Source organism: Lonchura striata, chromosome W (assembly GCF_050655825.1).
Source record: "Lonchura striata isolate lonStrDom1 chromosome W, ASM5065582v1, whole genome shotgun sequence".
Lineage (NCBI taxonomy): Eukaryota > Metazoa > Chordata > Aves > Passeriformes > Estrildidae > Lonchura > Lonchura striata.
Window position 1 is genome coordinate 28315403 of NC_140743.1, and position 16103 is coordinate 28331505.

General features: G+C 40.6%; 1 protein-coding gene across 24 annotated transcripts in view; it reads right to left on the reverse strand.

The window, feature by feature from the left end:
* The window catches only part of LOC146763161 (ubiquitin-associated protein 2-like), a 229312-nt gene that overhangs the window by 198971 nt on the left and 14238 nt on the right, over window positions 1-16103 (reverse strand). For 20 of the 24 annotated variants that reach the window (XM_085571445.1, XM_085571455.1, XM_085571456.1 and 17 more), the window contains exons 2-4: window positions 10299-10438; window positions 4397-4474; window positions 3421-3531 (exon numbers count right to left, since the gene is read on the reverse strand). The exons of 1 other annotated variant lie outside the window; for it this stretch is intronic. In XM_085571445.1, coding sequence (XP_085427571.1) covers window positions 3421-3531; window positions 4397-4474; window positions 10299-10438 — 329 coding nt within the window. The remainder of the gene's footprint in view (window positions 1-3420; window positions 3532-4396; window positions 4475-10298; window positions 10439-16103) is intronic. 3 more of the 24 variants (XM_085571465.1, XM_085571466.1, XM_085571458.1) reach the window with 1 other exon arrangement.

Below are 16103 nucleotides of genomic sequence, written 5' to 3' on the forward strand. Positions count from 1 at the left end.
TCAGATAGCCCAAGATGCCTAGAATTGAGGAAACTAATTCTATTGAGAAAGCAGGTAACAAAGCAGTTTACAAGTATAAACTCAACGTTTCAGTATCTCCTTTGAGACAATAAGTACTACAAGAATAGTTTGGGGGTTTTTTTACGTGATATAGGTGAGAAAAAGGGCTGAATAACTTTTCAGTTTTATCCCCAGTACAGAAGACTATATCGCCATAAACCAACTTAGGTGAAGTACAGACAGCACAGATTACAAGTACAAAACTATGTGTTTGAGCAACACCACATTATCTGTGAGGCAGAAAACTGGTTCCCCCAGTAACTATCACATAGCTTCATCTGCCATAGCTTATGTAACTGTATTATGTACTAAAATACTCCTAAAACTTTAGTTATTTCACAGGAGAAAAAAAAAAAACAACCTGTACTGACAACTCAAGAACCAAATCTATAAATTTCAGAATGCATGACTATTTTACTGATGGGCATGGTGCCAAAAATCTTGAACCATTGCAAGAAATACCCAAAACTGGGTGAGTCTGCAAAGCTGAAGAGGAAGCAGCCTCTCCTTAGTAAGGTTTTCCATGACTTAGGAAGGATCAGTAAAAGGATGACTCTGAAAGCATCGGATCCATGCTTTCCCACAGTATAATTCTAAGGAAAGCCTCAAAAAGTTGGGCATGTCCTTTCAGATACAGTATGATGCTACCTCTGGGCATGGGAATCTTTCACAGACTATTGAATCTGTCTCCTTTTGCAATCAATTAGTTCCCTTACAATTTCAGCTGAGGATGCCTGAGGCAACCCAAATGACAGCTGCGGGCCTGACCTTCAAAAATATGTAACAGAAACTGCCTTGCTGGCCTGATCTTAAATGGAAAGAAGAATAATCTGAAAGGTCCCCTTTGTTCTATCTTAAAAGGTTTAGGAAGTAACACATGGTCAGACATAAAATGGATCTTATGACTGTAGGAAGTTAAATGAACAGAAGTCTTGGGCAAAGAAACATGCCCTTCTCAACTCTCATCCACAAGCCTCTGTGTCCAAAGACAAACTGACATAACTGTTGCAAGTGAAGTCTGCATAAAGATTAACAGTCATGGAGCATAAAGCCTTAAATATTACAATATTTTTTAAAAAATACAAAACTGGCAGAATACCAAAGAAATTATAAATGGACATTCTAGCTATCACTCCTTTTAATTCCTCAATTTGAACAGACATGTCTTCTTCCAGATGAGGTAAAAAAACCTTCCAGTGCATCAAAGCAGTGAAACTAAAAAAAAGAGATTTGGGAATCTGCATTCAGAATTAGTACCACCTCTGCTTCCAACCTTGTGGATGTGACAGCCTGGTCAGAGAGCGAGAAAGCGGAATTCATTTTCTCACAATGGACTTGTGAGACTTTTTAGGGAATTGTAGAGAAACAATGATAACTTGTTAGTATAAACAATCTGCAAGTGTTTTCCTACTCTGTTTTTCTGTTCTTCTCAAGGACTGTTTGTGAGAAAAATGTTTTTGTTAATAAGTCAATCAAGTAGAATGTGTCGAACCTAGTTATAAAAGAAGAGAACTTTTGTATTAAAAGTACTGTTGTGTGAACCAGCCTGTGTCATTTCTTGCTCAACAGTAATACAACCTTACATCAAATCTACGGTTAAAGTGTTCTGGAGTATAACGGCCTTCAAGTTGGAGGCCCACAGATTTGCATTAAGTTTATTCACACTCTGATGAGAACCCCTTCTAATTAATACTCCTTCCTTCTTGAGTCCTTCAAATTGTCTGTATCTGAGTTGCATTTTGTCTACAAAGTGCAGTGGGTTCAGAGGGACTTGTCAAAAGAACAATATATGGATATGATGCTTCTAATTGATAAATGAGTTCAGAAAGTTTCTTCCATGCCATGATCACATATAAAAACTTTGATAAAGGAAGCATTTAAAATTCTCTTATCAGTCAGAAAACTATTTTCAAGAAGAAAATGGCAAATACAAGAAGTACAAAAGAACAAAAAAACAGCACATTACCAACAGATTTAATCATGAGATGCTCTCTTCTATTCCCAACTTGACAGTTTGTTCAGTATTATATATTTATGTGTTTTAGATGACCTCAACTCTGATAAATGAAAAGGGGATAGGAAAGAAAGGCCTCTCAATCAGAACAGTATGTGTTCTAGATTTAAGGTGTGTGAGGGTGGGTTTCCTCATTAACAATAAGACAGATCCTGACAAATCACAGGAAATACAGAATGTTCAGCATTAAGAAAGGAAGTCCAGGTTTCTTTCCTAATTTTGATGAGATGGAATCTAGCTTACTGTCTTGGACAAACTGTAAGAAGTCCCTCCAGCAAAAGCTTGAGCTTCACCAAGACATTTTCCTGGTATCTCTTGGGATAGAAAATTGCTGTGTAACATTCTAAACAATATTATTTGTTGTTATATACACATTTTTTAGTCTCCTCTTTCTGCTTTTCAATGAAGTTATGCAAATGAACAACAGTGAAAGGATACTTGTATCCTCTTTTGCCATTAGTAGTGCTGTCAATGCAACTTTCAGATATGGAAACCTCCTCCAAATTTAATACTGACAATGCAAACCTACATAAGCTGCACAACTTAAAATATCTACCTACACTTTAGGTTTATAAAGATTATCCTTTGAGGCAAACAGACTCAGGTCTCATGGTTGGGAGGTGCTATTGATGCTTTAAATTTTAGCTTTCATATTTTTCAAATTCTGTACTGCCTTAGTGTGTGACTAAAGTGTTAGTAAGTTCTCCTCACAGTTTAGAAAAAACAATCCTTTTCCAGCCTGAGAACCAAATAAACCACTGCAGCTTCGGGCCCAAAAAAGTATAAACAACAGCAAATTGAGGAGAGCAATATGGGAGGATAGAACTTCATAACCTGAAGCTGTAATTGGACAATTAACCCCAGCATGTAAATGGACCAAAACTTATAAAAGTGCGAAAACTCATGACCAGTCGTCCATCTTGCATCGAGCCACAGCCGGGCTCTTGTACTGCCCAAGGTGTATCCTTTTAAGGCCTTTTAATACTTACTTTATTCCTTTAACACTGTCTAGGCTCTGTTCCAGGTAGCCTCTCTAGGCATCACTACAAACATTGGAGCAAAAAACAGGCCTGTGTCTGACAGAGCAATGATTTCTGCTGCAGAGTTAAAATTATTGTATGTAAATGAAAACCAAAAGATTCTGCAAGAAACCAGCTAAACACCTACAACATTTTCAAGGTTCAGCCTAGTCTAAGGTATGCATGCAGCAGAAAAGCTGTCCTGGTCTCAATTTCCTTCAAAAGAATTTGGAGGCATGGAAATTGAAAGCTTCTAAAATGTGACTTTCCCAATCACTTCTAAGAAGTGGAAACAAAAAACAGCTTAATAGGAAAGTAAAACCTTACCGTGTCTGAACTTCCTTCCAGCAATATGTTAATTGCTCTGTTCATGTCCCCATTACAATCATGTAGTGCCACTATGCACTCATCCTGGTTTTTCCCCGTCACTTCCATAAGCTGGCAGTAAGAGTCAGACATGTTAAAATATTCAAATTATTTTTGTAAGAAAATAAGAGTTAGTATCACCACAGATTCAAAAACGCGCATAAGCTACTGTGTCAGAGCAAACTAAAATTGTGAATAAAGGTAAACATGAATTAAATTATAATCAAGAAAGCACTCTCTCACTTTTTTTTCCCTTTAACTTTATGCTTGGAGATTTCCTATGCAGAACTTAATTCTTGTCCTTCCCACCAGCACAGCTACAGGCATTGTTGATGAGGGTACTATGGCTTCAGGAAGTACAAAATTTCACTTCTGGCACATCACCAAAACAAGTTTATAACAACAAAAAGCACTTAATGCTTCAGAGGAGGTTTTACAAAGGAAAAGTCAATAAAGCTGCATACACAGCTCTAGGAGGTCAAGTTATTTTTTTAAATAATACCTCAATTTACCTTTAAGCTATGATTCTATGATTTTTACTTTTCCTGAAAAACAACCAATATATTGGCAAACTCAGTTTACACAGGTGACATTTTTCCCATGTGTGTGTACACATGAACAACCTGAACGCACTCTTTATTCTGACAATTATTCAATTGTGACCATACTAAAGAGATATAGTCTGGAAGAGATCAGCACAGATGAGTTTTGGCTTAAAGGCCAAAGGAAAATACACCAGGTATAAACATACAGTCATAGCTATATTACCACACAATTTCTTGAAAACAGACTTTACAGGACAATAAGAGCACCTTTTTCTAGTTAAACTTTTATCCTTGTGAAAAAGGTTTCATCTAAATCAGAAACATGCTCTACCTCCAAAACACAAGTCAGCATTGTTACAGAGCATAAAAACTCTGTATCATACAAAACATACTTGTTTCACTTTATCTTCAAAATCTGTGTCATTCTTATCGTAGATCATCTGAGCAAGGCGAATTTGTTCTGCTGTTGCCTGAAAAACAAACATCCAATAAAGTACACAACATTTAACTATTTTTTTTTTTAAGTATCTCCTAGTTATCACAATCATAGAATACACAGAGTTGGAAGAGACCCACAAGGATCATCAAAGTCAAACTCCTGGCCCTGCACAGGACACCCCAACAATCCCACCCTGTGCCTGAGAGCATTGTCCAAACCCTCCTGGAGCTCTGGCAGCCTTGGGCTGTGACCATTCCCTGGGAAATCAGTGCCCAACCACCCTCTGGGGGAAGAATCTTTTCCTGATATCCAGCCTAGCCCTCCCCTGACACAACATCTGGCCATTCCCTCAGGTCCTGTCACCAGTGTCACTTTTTCTCTCAAGATTCTCAAAAAGAATATACACAAGCACAGCAGTGCTACAGGGAAGGGATTAACATCTCTATGCCCATTTTATAGTTAAAAAGTTAGCTAGAACAGAAGCAATTTCAACATATTCTGATGTGTTTGAACCACCGTTAAAGCTCTCCACATAGACAAGCATATAATAGAATTTACCACAGAAGCTTACACTTTGATATTTCTTTTATTTAGTATCTACCACTGCAGAGATAGTTTTATCATAACATACTGACAATGGTATTTCTAAATTTACTACACCCTCTGATGATCCCTGTTCACATCACCTTCCACACCTCTCCCAATAACCACCTGACTAGTTTTATGAGCACAAGACTGAGTCATGCCTCAAGATTATGCTCATAAACAGCTGAACTTCCTTTTTTTTTTTAATAACTGAATACTAGTCTCTGAAAACTGCTAAAAAATCTTGCTCTTGACAAAATATTTGGTGCTTTTGTAACATTTCTGGACAACAAATCCATGCTGGCAACTTCTCCAAAAGCTGAAAGACTAAAATGGATGGATGCAGTAAAGAGCCATAAACCCAAACAGGCTATAGCTACCCTAAAGAGAAAACTACTCAAAAACATTAACGGCACATCATATAGGCCACTCTTCATAGTGCAGCATCTGCAGCCTACTTAACTGCATTCCCATGAAAATACCAAAGATAAATGTATGCTACATGAACCTGGAACTCATTTGATTTCTGCCCAAACAGAAGAGGCTACTATCTCATGCTAGAGAAGGCTGATACTGAAGAGAGCCAGGACCCAAAATGCAAGTTGATGTATTTCAGAACACTTCATTACTGAGAAGGGGACCAGATCATCCCCCGAATTCTTGACAGAAAGGATTCATCCTAGGCAGTCTCACTTCACAGGATACCCACATGAAATTCTGTACCTCACAAGTTCAGACTTAGTCTCAAACTGCTTCATTTTTGGAGTTTACCACAAATGCAAGCTTTAGAGAAGATCACCAAGTGTAAATCCTGAGTCTAAAAAATTATTCCATCATAAAACATCAGCTGCTTATTGGCTGAGAAGTTACTGCAGCTGTCCCAGTTCCTTAAGGGAATATTTGCTTTGCTCAGAGTCAATGTTCCAAGACAATCAGCATTTGTAACTGTCCTAGGTGACCTAGATGACCCAAAAAACCTCATGTATTTCATATGTTCTGCATGTCAACCTGCCAAAGATTATTAGTCTCTAAGACCTGACAACCCACAAAGTGGAACTTGTGTGTTTTACCCCAGTTCAGGGAAAGGAGGGGGGCTGGGTCCTTTTAAAAACAAGGAATGCACACCAATGAGCCCTCTTGTTCTCTCTGGGCTCCCAAAGGGGTTGTCTTGGGCAGGTCTCCTAGTCACAACCCACAAAGCTGCATTTCACAATCTGAAGCTACTTCACAGCAGATTTTGAAACACCTTTGCCACAACTGCCTGCTGTTTCACGAGGAGGTGTCGGGATCCTTTCTTCATGAGTTTTTAAGCTGATACTCCAGTTCCAGCCACCTGCCATTCGCCAAGGAGGAGTCAGACCCATTGTCCACAACTTTTCCAGCTGTTGCTCCAGTTCCAGCCAGGCCAAGGAGGGAAGTTTTTTCTAGCGTTTCAGCAGCATTGAAGCCTTTTGGACAAAAATAGGATTTTTTTCCCAGGTTTTGCTTTGTCCCTGTCCCCTGTCAGTTGTTGTTTGAGGGAGAAAGGAGTCGTGGAACAGCATATTCAGTTGCTGTGTTGATTTTCCTTTGTTTTCTCTCTCTGCCAGTGGTCCAGAGAAGGGGGCTTCTCCACTATCTTGTCTTTGTCCTCCGGGCTATATGGGCTGCTATGGCTGCCATCATCTTGGGAGGAGGGGGCTTCTCCACCATCTTGTTTTCTTTGTTCCCAGGGGGACGAGGTGACTCAGCACCTTTGTATCTAGTGGTTATTGCTGTTTTTTCTTTTTAGTAAACTGTTATTTTGTCACTTATATCTTCTCATGTTCATTTCTCCTTATTGGTGAAAGGGGAGTGATTAAAACTATGAGAAGGTAAGTCATTGTGGAGTCTCCACCCCATATAATTGCCTTAAACTAAGAAAGTAACAGAGTTAAATACTATGCACTACTTCACATTTTCAAAGTGTCATGCTGACAGCTTCATATGCCAATCAGTAACACAAGAGGAGAGCCTGCTCTGGAATTCCCTGTGCTATCCCTGGTGCCACCCTCCACAAAAGCTTCCTGAATCAGTGTGGTGTTCTGTGTAAAGGAGCTTGCTGTTGGTATCTATTGAGAGCTCAGCAGAGAGCAAAAATTAAAGGTCTGCTGGTTTCAGAAATTAAGTCCTGATGATCCATCTTCTTGCTCTGACTTCAGCCTCCTCATGCCCACAGCAACTTTTTAGCTAGTGAAGAGATTTCCTTTAAAGATATCCCAGAATACAAACATTCAATGTAACTTCTATAGAGACACAATGGGATATTTGACCAGAAATGGGAAACCATTGAGATCCATTTCTTCTGTAAACAAACTTTTTTCAAGTCCATGTTAGAAGACAAAACTATACAAACTTTATAACACTATCAAATGAGTAACAATATCTTTAGTTTTCCTGTGTAAGGAGAAGGCTTAGAAACACAAGCAGGTGCAATATCACTAACATTTATGCCAGTGGATCGCATACAGATAGAATTGAAGATTCAGAAGAAAAAAAACTCAACAAAACCCCACAAGATGTGTTTACAACACAAACACCAAATTAGTGTCACAAAAAAGTTTTGCTTTTTTCCCCCCATTGAGTGTTTCTTCTTCATTTTTAAGGCACCATTGTCACAAGTGTCATTGTAATATCCTATAAAACAGTATAATTAAGTTTTAATTGCAACTAAGAAAATGGTAGCATCTTAAGACAGCTAGAACTTCACTCAGCCTTACAAGATACATTATCTTTGCAGCATAACAGAGTGAAGGAAATTTTTAACAACTTTGAACTACGAGAAAACAGAAGTACGCAAAACACAAAGTGATAGTGTCCTAGGATGACATTATGGTGTTTGTATCTCCAATCATATGTTCTGTTTATGTTTGATATTATGTTCTGTGCTTTCAGAACTGACTCTGAAAGTGAAGGTTTGTTTTGCCTTGTTATCAGCTGGTTCACCTCCCCCCATGGTCTGCTGTCTAGAAGAGGCTAGTGCTGGCTGGCTTGATTTTGCTTGCTTGCTTGCTTCTGCTTTTGCCTTTGCTTCCTAGTTAGTTTAGCTAAGCAGTCCAATTCTTTCCCTGGACTGTTTCCTTTCCTTTCCTTTTCCTGAATACCATCCAACCTGCCCCGGACTGGGATCTGGGAAACACCAAGGAACACCGAGAGCCTGCATTCTGTGATCTGCAGCAGCCATTCCCAGTGCCCAGAGTAATCCCCAGCGTCCAGACCCGGGCGACCACTCCCAGAAAAGACTTTCTGGATTTGTAAATCTCTTCAGAGTGGTGAAAGAGTTTTGTTGTCATCTGGTGTTGTTAATTTTTTTGGTGCTGGGGAGTGCTTTGTTTGTTAAATAAACAGGTTCTTTTCCACTTCTCTCAGAGAAAATTTTTTTCCCGAACCAGGTGGGTGGGGAGGGGCCGTGGGGGTTTGTTTTCTGGGGACTCCTTCCAGAGGGTTTTCCCCAAATTTTCCCTAAACTAGGACAGATAGTAATAGACCCGGATCTTAAAATAAAATAGTCTATTTATTATCCAGAAACAATGAAAAAGAACTGTGATATAATTTCTTAAATAACTTAAATTATGTTAAATGTGACTATGACAATGAAATCTCCATTTGAGAAAGTAACATAATTCTACATTCAAAAAATGAATCAGTGGTAATTGAATAGTATCATCCCACATGTTGCTGTTGATCTGTAAAGCCTAAGGAGGGAGGTTCATGTGATCTAAACAATAAAAATATACGGTGCACTAAAACATATCTGTTGTATATTAAATAATCATCTTTTCCACTGAAATGACCAAACCAATATCGATTATGCAAGAGGTAGAATAAGTGGGAAAAAAAGCAGAAAAAGGTCTAAGACTTAATGCTTAAAATGAATTAATTACATCAGTTGCAAATATACCTTAGCGATAGTACAACCTCCCACTTGAGAGCATGTCCCATCAGAGTAGCTGCTTGAGGCCAGATAGAGATCCCACAACCTCTCTAATCCATGACAGTGTTTGTGGTAAACAATTTTTTTCCATTTAACAGCTGGAATTTCCAGTGTTCCAACTTGTGCCATTGTCTCTCAGGCTGGCTTCACCTTTTTTATACCCTTTCATGAGGTATCTGAATAGAAGACAGCCTGGCCTTGCCTTCTTAGGAATGAACAAATCCAGTTCCCTCAGTCACCACTCATTCATCTTGTGCTCCAGTCTCTCAACCATCTTCACAGCTCCTTACTGGGCTTGCTCCCATTTGCCAATGTCTGCTTTGCATTAGGAAACCCAAAACTGGGCAGAGTACTCCACTGTCTGGCAAACATCAAAAAAGGGGAACCCATCACTTCTGTCAACCTGCTTGTTATAATCCTGCACACTTACTTGTTATAAAGCAAAACCAAATTCAATTTCATTTGTTGAAAGTCACTTTCTAAACCCACACATTAGCATGAATCACCACTATGCAAAGCACTGTAACACAAGGAAATAAGAGCTTGAGGTCACATCATATTGTACAGAGCAGAAGAGCCCCTCCATGTTAAAGATCAGTCTAGAAAATAAGACAATTTCCCAAGGGATCACCTCTAGATTGAGAACTGAGGCAATTCTTGAATCAAATTTTGAAAAGTACCTAACAAAATAATAATGAGTTGCCAGGAACAGAGACATTTTGCACTTTAACCCAGGCAAGCACACAACTTAACTATTCTGATGCTGAGAACCAAGACAATGGGGTAAGAGCTTAATTTCCATCTTGCAGATACTCAAAATAACTTTAGTCTGCTAGTGGACAACCATCTTCATTTCACTTTGTGAAGGCACTGCACAAGAAGTTTGGGATTTTTGTGACTTCTAAATATGCTGAATCATGCTGTAGAACACAACATGGATCTAACAAAGCTTTTCCCACCCACCCAAATTCCTCTACTGACCAGAAATTTTCTAGCATCATGAGGCTGGCATATGAAAGAGCTGAGCTCTGAAGACACTAAGGTAACAGGACAGAAATCCTGACAAGGATAGGCATAGAATTCCTCACTCATGGGAAATGATGCTGAAGAACACAAAGCTCCTTAAGAGACAAGAATACAGGGACAACTTAATGCTGTGCTGGATAACTAAGCAATTAAAGCAAGATATCAAACAAACATACTTTTCCAAATAAGACCATAGCCCCCCCATCTTTTCACAGTTTTTACTGACTTAGGGAAGAAAGAAATAATTGCATGCTCACTTTCAACTCAAAGAAGATTATATAGTAGCACGTACCTGTACTACTTGTTTCTGTGGTTGTGTTGGCTGAGAGGTTGAAATTTGCATTTTGTCCCTAGTACCCCGGGTACGTTCACTGACCACCGAAGTCATCGTATACAGTATATACAAAACAATGTATGTACAAAATAGAAAATCTGAAAGGAAAAAAAGAGTTAAGGCAGGGTATTGATTCCATACCCCGATAATATACAAATGTAGTATATTGAACTCTTCCTGCCTTTACCACAAACTCTATACAGAGACTCCCGAGAAAGCAGCTTCAATACACTATTTTTTGATTTATTGCAATCTTCACAGTAAAGGGGTAAATGAAGTGGATAAAAATAATTTTTGTTATCTGACTTCAATCTGTCTAGATCTCTACTTCCAGACAACATCTAGATCTCACAGCTTTTCCCAGTTATTTAACATATAGACTTTTCTATCTGCTACTCTGCTGAAATTCCAGCTCCAGCTGGATCACGCCTTAGATTTCTTTAATATCTGCTGTCTTGTTTTGATGCCTAGAATTTAATCACTCATACCCACTCAGAATGCTAACAGAAGTCACATTCGCAACTCAGGCCATTCCTTTCTTCCCTATCATTAAACTACTTTCCTGCACACATACATGAAGTCATAGACAATGCCCACTCTATTTCCCACTCTCTCATTCTCTCTTATAGAAAAATCATGACCCTTACCTTTAAATACAGCCTTTGTAGACAATATTTTTATGTTCTCCCTCACATTTAAAGAAATTATTTACAAAACCACCTATTACCCTGCTTTAAACATACATTGGTTGTATGGAAACAAAAGAAAACAAAAGAAAACTCAAACCACACACACCTACCAGTGTTATCCCATTTGCGGTAGTCAGCTTTCATTCTAATGCATTTTCTATCATTACAATTACTTTGAAACAAGGAATTTATTATTCCCCCTGTGTTTTTACAGCATCTGACACAAGGTTAATTGACAAGTATGGCTTATAGTTACTATGATAACTGGAAACAGATCTTGTGACTGCTCAGGTCAGAGTTGACTGCAAGGTTTCTGTCCCATGACACTGGGAAGTAAAACCTGCAAATTTAGGGAACTAAGGACAACCTACAAGTGGTGTACCTGGGCAGGAGGAGATGTGCAAACAAGCAGCAAAGTGCTTTTACTGCAGCCCAGAAGTATGAACGTGCCTCAGCACACAACTTGTCAGGGCAGCAGCTTTGGTGCAAGCTGCTCGCTGGCATTCACAAGGAATGGGTACTCAACAAATAAAGTGTCAATCAACACATCACAACTTGAGCATACCACAATAAGCAATGAAAAAAATAAAACCAAGCATCCTTAATAGAGAACATGACAGAGAGCACTAGCCTCTCTGAAAGACAAGCTAATAACTTCACCTATGATAGTCTAGAGTTAGCCCACTGTGATTCAATATATGTTAACTCCAGTGGGTCTCAATTTGTTGTTTAATCCATGTTTGTTTTTCAGGATGAAAGGGTACTTTAAGGAAAAAGACATGCACACAAATATTTGAAAAACTCCTGGGGGGATGAAGCAGCACAGGAAGATCCGCTTGCTGTGAAAACAGCCCAAACAACCTGAATATAACAAGATCTTTAGAGAATGTCCTCATCTTGCTGACTGCAACTCATGAGCATCACAATTTGGCAACAGGCCTGAAGCAGCAAACCAGTGATGGTAAGAGCATCTTCCTGGCAGCAATATAAACTTGCACTTGCTTCAGACAACTGTGAAAACACACCCCCAGTTTGATGGTCTCCATCAAGCCAACATGGGCATGTTATAATCCATTTCAGATGTAATACAGTGTCATGATTTGACACGGGAAAAGAATTTTCTTGGAAGGAAGAGGTCAGTCCAGTCAGGGGTCAGGTTTGGATACTGACACTTGGGGTGACCAATTGAAGGTGGACACGCCTCTGAGAACACAGAGGGGTTAAAAGCAGAATTCCCAGGAGAACTCGCTCTCTTTGGTTCTGATCATCGGAGAGTGCAAACCTCCCCTGCCCAGCCACGAGCTGGGTGGGGGAGGGGAAAAGCCATGTGGCCTGCAGAGGTAGGCCAGGGGGTGAAGGATGGGGAGCCAGAGCTGGGCCAGTTCCTGCAGACAGAAGGGTGGAAAACGTCTGAGATGTCTTTGTCCACCCCCCCACCAACCTAGAGGGAAAGAGATAGAGAGCCTGCAGACACCCGGGAGTCTGCCAGCAGAGGAGAAGGGGGGGGGGGGGGGGGGGGGAAGGAAGATGCCCAGCGTGGGAGACAGCACAGCATCCTGGGCCAGAGATTTCAGCCGTCCAGGGAGTTTGGGAATTTTAACCCTTTCCCGGGAAATGAAGGCTTTGTGAAATATTGCTCCTCCTCAATTTGAAGGAAAGAGAGACAGCCGGGGACCTCAGTTGTTAGGGAAAGAAGGTTGGGAGGAGATGATGGAGTGGCTGTTGGCTGGACTCTTCTTGTTAACCATAGACTGAACCAACTTCTCCAAGAGAGACTGCATTTTAGGGGGATGCAATGGTGAGCCAAGAGACTCCTTCAGCAACTACCAGTTCAGGAATGAACAGAGGTCAGCGGAGGAGGGTGTGAGGATGCCCTCCGTCTTCAGAGAAGAAGAGAAGGCGATCTCTGTTCTTGGACCCCCGGCCCCAGGGAAATGGGGGGGACTGTAGTCCCAAAATGAGACACTGGACTGTTGTTCCTGTTGGTCCTTGGCAAAGCATCCTTAAAGGGGCCCTGTGAGCAGTCTCTGTCCATGCACGGTGGTGAGAGCACTGTGACATGGAGAGGAGAGTGTCACACTGGCAGATTCTCTCTGGGCGGTGCCACGTGTGACATGGAAACACAAGACATGGCAGCTGTAAGATAAGTGGAAAATAATTTGTTCACTGTGATATACTCATTTACCTTGGTTTACATAAGAATGTACTAGTGTGTCTTTGAAATGCTTATTTGCTTACAAGGTGATAAGGAAGTTGAGATTAAAGTCCTGGGTGTGTATATTTGGTCTACTTGCTATATCTCAAAAGAAGAGACTTAGAAGCTATCACAACGACCAGACTCAAACTACATCTAGAGAGTCACGCCTGCAAGGAGAAGGGGGGGGATAAAAGGAAGGTTAGGACAAAACATTTTTGCGCGCCGTTAGTGGAGCAGGAGACTCCCCGGCCGCCCAGCGCTGGATTTTGCCTGCCTTACTCGCTTGCTAATTTTAAATAAAATTGCTTTATTGGACTAAGACACTTCAAATTGTCGTGTCACAATTTATAACAATTTGGTGCCGTGACTCGGATGGAGAAGTAGATCAGTCGCTACGGGACGATCGGGAGGCGCCCCGCCCTTATGGCGGCCCGGCTGCCCCAGGCTTTCTAATCACTCTCCACCGACGAACCTAAATTGAGTAACGGGCAAAGGAGAACCGGTTACCCCTGTAATCTTTGTGCACGAAGAACCAGCGAAGACGCAGGACGCGTGAGTATAAGCCGGTTTCCCGCTCGGTTTGGGGTGGTTTTCCCGGAGTGCTGTGTGTGAGAGGTCTCGTGGAGACCAAGTGAGTGCGGACTCTGTATTAGTGCGTTTTCCATTCCCCGCGAGGGGCTGGGCCACGAACCAGGGGAGCACGTGTGTGAGAAATTGAGTGCACTCCGGAAGATGGGACAGAGGAAAAGCAAGCCCTCTGGTCCCATGGGAGAGGGGACCCATGCTAAACTTCCCCAGATTCCCAAGCCCCTTGGGTTTGATGATAATTAATTGGGATGCTTTCCCATCTAGAAAAGGGAAAGACAAAGTTAAAATGATACATTATTGTATGGAAGTGTGCAGGAAGGGCCTAACCCTAATTCCCATGCAAGGAATGTAGAACAAAGGGAGAATCGGGAGCAGAGTTATATTTCTAGGGAAGGAAAAGGAAGAGGTCGTGAAATTGTCTACTTCTACTGTGGAAAGAAGGGACATATGAAGAGGGGATGCAAACAACGGATAGCGGATGAGAATGCCTTTAAAGAAGATTAAGGGTGTCAAGGGCTCTATTTGTTGGGGAAGAAACATCATAAGGAGCCCTTGGTAAAGCTTAAAGTAAGACCCCAACAACAAGAGATGGAATTTTTAGTGGATACCGGGGCTGAAAGATCCATGGTGCAAGCCTTGCCGCTTAGATGTAAAAAGTCATCTGACACTGTACATATAATTGGGGCAAAAGGAGAGCCCTTTGAGGTATCTGTTATCAAGGATGTGATGGTAGAAACTGATTCCAAATGTGGTATAGGTTCTTTACTACTGGTACCTGAAGCAGATTACAATTTATTAGGGAGAGATCTGATAATAGAATTGGGTATTAATTTAGAAGTTGTAAATAAAGAATTACAGATAAAGCTCTGCCCTTTAAGGGTGGAGGATGAAAAGAAAATTAATCCTGAGGTGTGGTATACCCCAGAAACGGTGGGGAAATTGCAGATTAAGCCTTTCTCAGTGGAAATGAGTGATTCTGGCAAACCCGTAAGAATAAAACAATACCCTATCCCTAGGGAGGGAAAATTAGGACTAAAACCTGAAATAGATAGGTTATTGGAAAAAGGGCTTTTAGAGCCCTGTATGTCTCCCTTCAATACTCCCATCCTGCCTGTAAAGAAGTCAGATGGGTCCTACAGATTGGTGCACGATTTAAGAGAAATAAATAAGAGGACTTTGGCCCGGTTTCCAGTAGTTGCAAATCCATAAAAAGATTTAAAGATAATTGAATCCGGACCACTAAGTAACTCCTGGTCTGCACAAGCTTGTGAATTATATGCAGTACTCAGGGCTTTAAGGTTATTAAAAGGAAAAATTGGAACAATATACACAGACTCTAAATATGCATATAGGATAGTGCACACATTTGGAAAATTTGGGAAGAAAGGGGACTTATAAACTCACAGGGAAAAGATCTAATTTATCAAGAGCTAATTGTCCAAGTTTTAAATGCCTTAAGGGGCCCGGCTCAAATTGCTGTGGTCCACTTAAGGGGACACCAGAGAGGATTAGACTTTAGAAACAGGGGAAATAATTTAGCTGACCAAGAAGCCAAGAAAGCAGCCCTACGAACTCGGGGGCACATGGGGCAGAGCGACACTGTATCTGTGGACTCCCCCAAAGAAAAATGGCAAATATATAGTTTTACCACTCAAGAAAAGGAAAAATTACAAAAGATGGGAATTGAGGAGGGGTCTGAAGGGCAATAGAAGCTCCCAGATGGGAGAACTGTTTTACCTAAAAGCAAGGCCTCAGAAATTTTGCAAAGATTGCATGACCAGACTCATTGGGGAACTCAGGCATTAGTAGATCAATTTGCCACTAAATATATGAGTATTGGAATCTATGATTTAGTTAAAAGAGTAGTGGGAGATTGTCTGATCTGTCAAAAAGTAAACAGAAAACATCTTAGGGAAAGGCCCATGGGAAGAAGGGAATTAGCTCACAGGCCTTTTGCCAAAATAAAAATAAACTTCACTGAATTGCCTAAAGTGGGTAGATATAAATATTTGTTAGTAATAGTAGATCATCTCACCCATTTTATAGAAGTTTACCCCACTACTCGGACTACTGCTCAGACAGTGGTCAGAATATTATTAAAAGAAATAATCCCTAGATATGGGATAATAAAAACAATAGATTCTGATAGGGGACCCCACATGCCATATGATTTGGAGGAACCCCGAGACCACCCCCAGTTGAAGGACTATAAAATAACCTCATATATTATTGCCTTAATGAAACGCCGCAATGAACTTTGGGAAAAAGGAATCATTACGCAAAGAACCC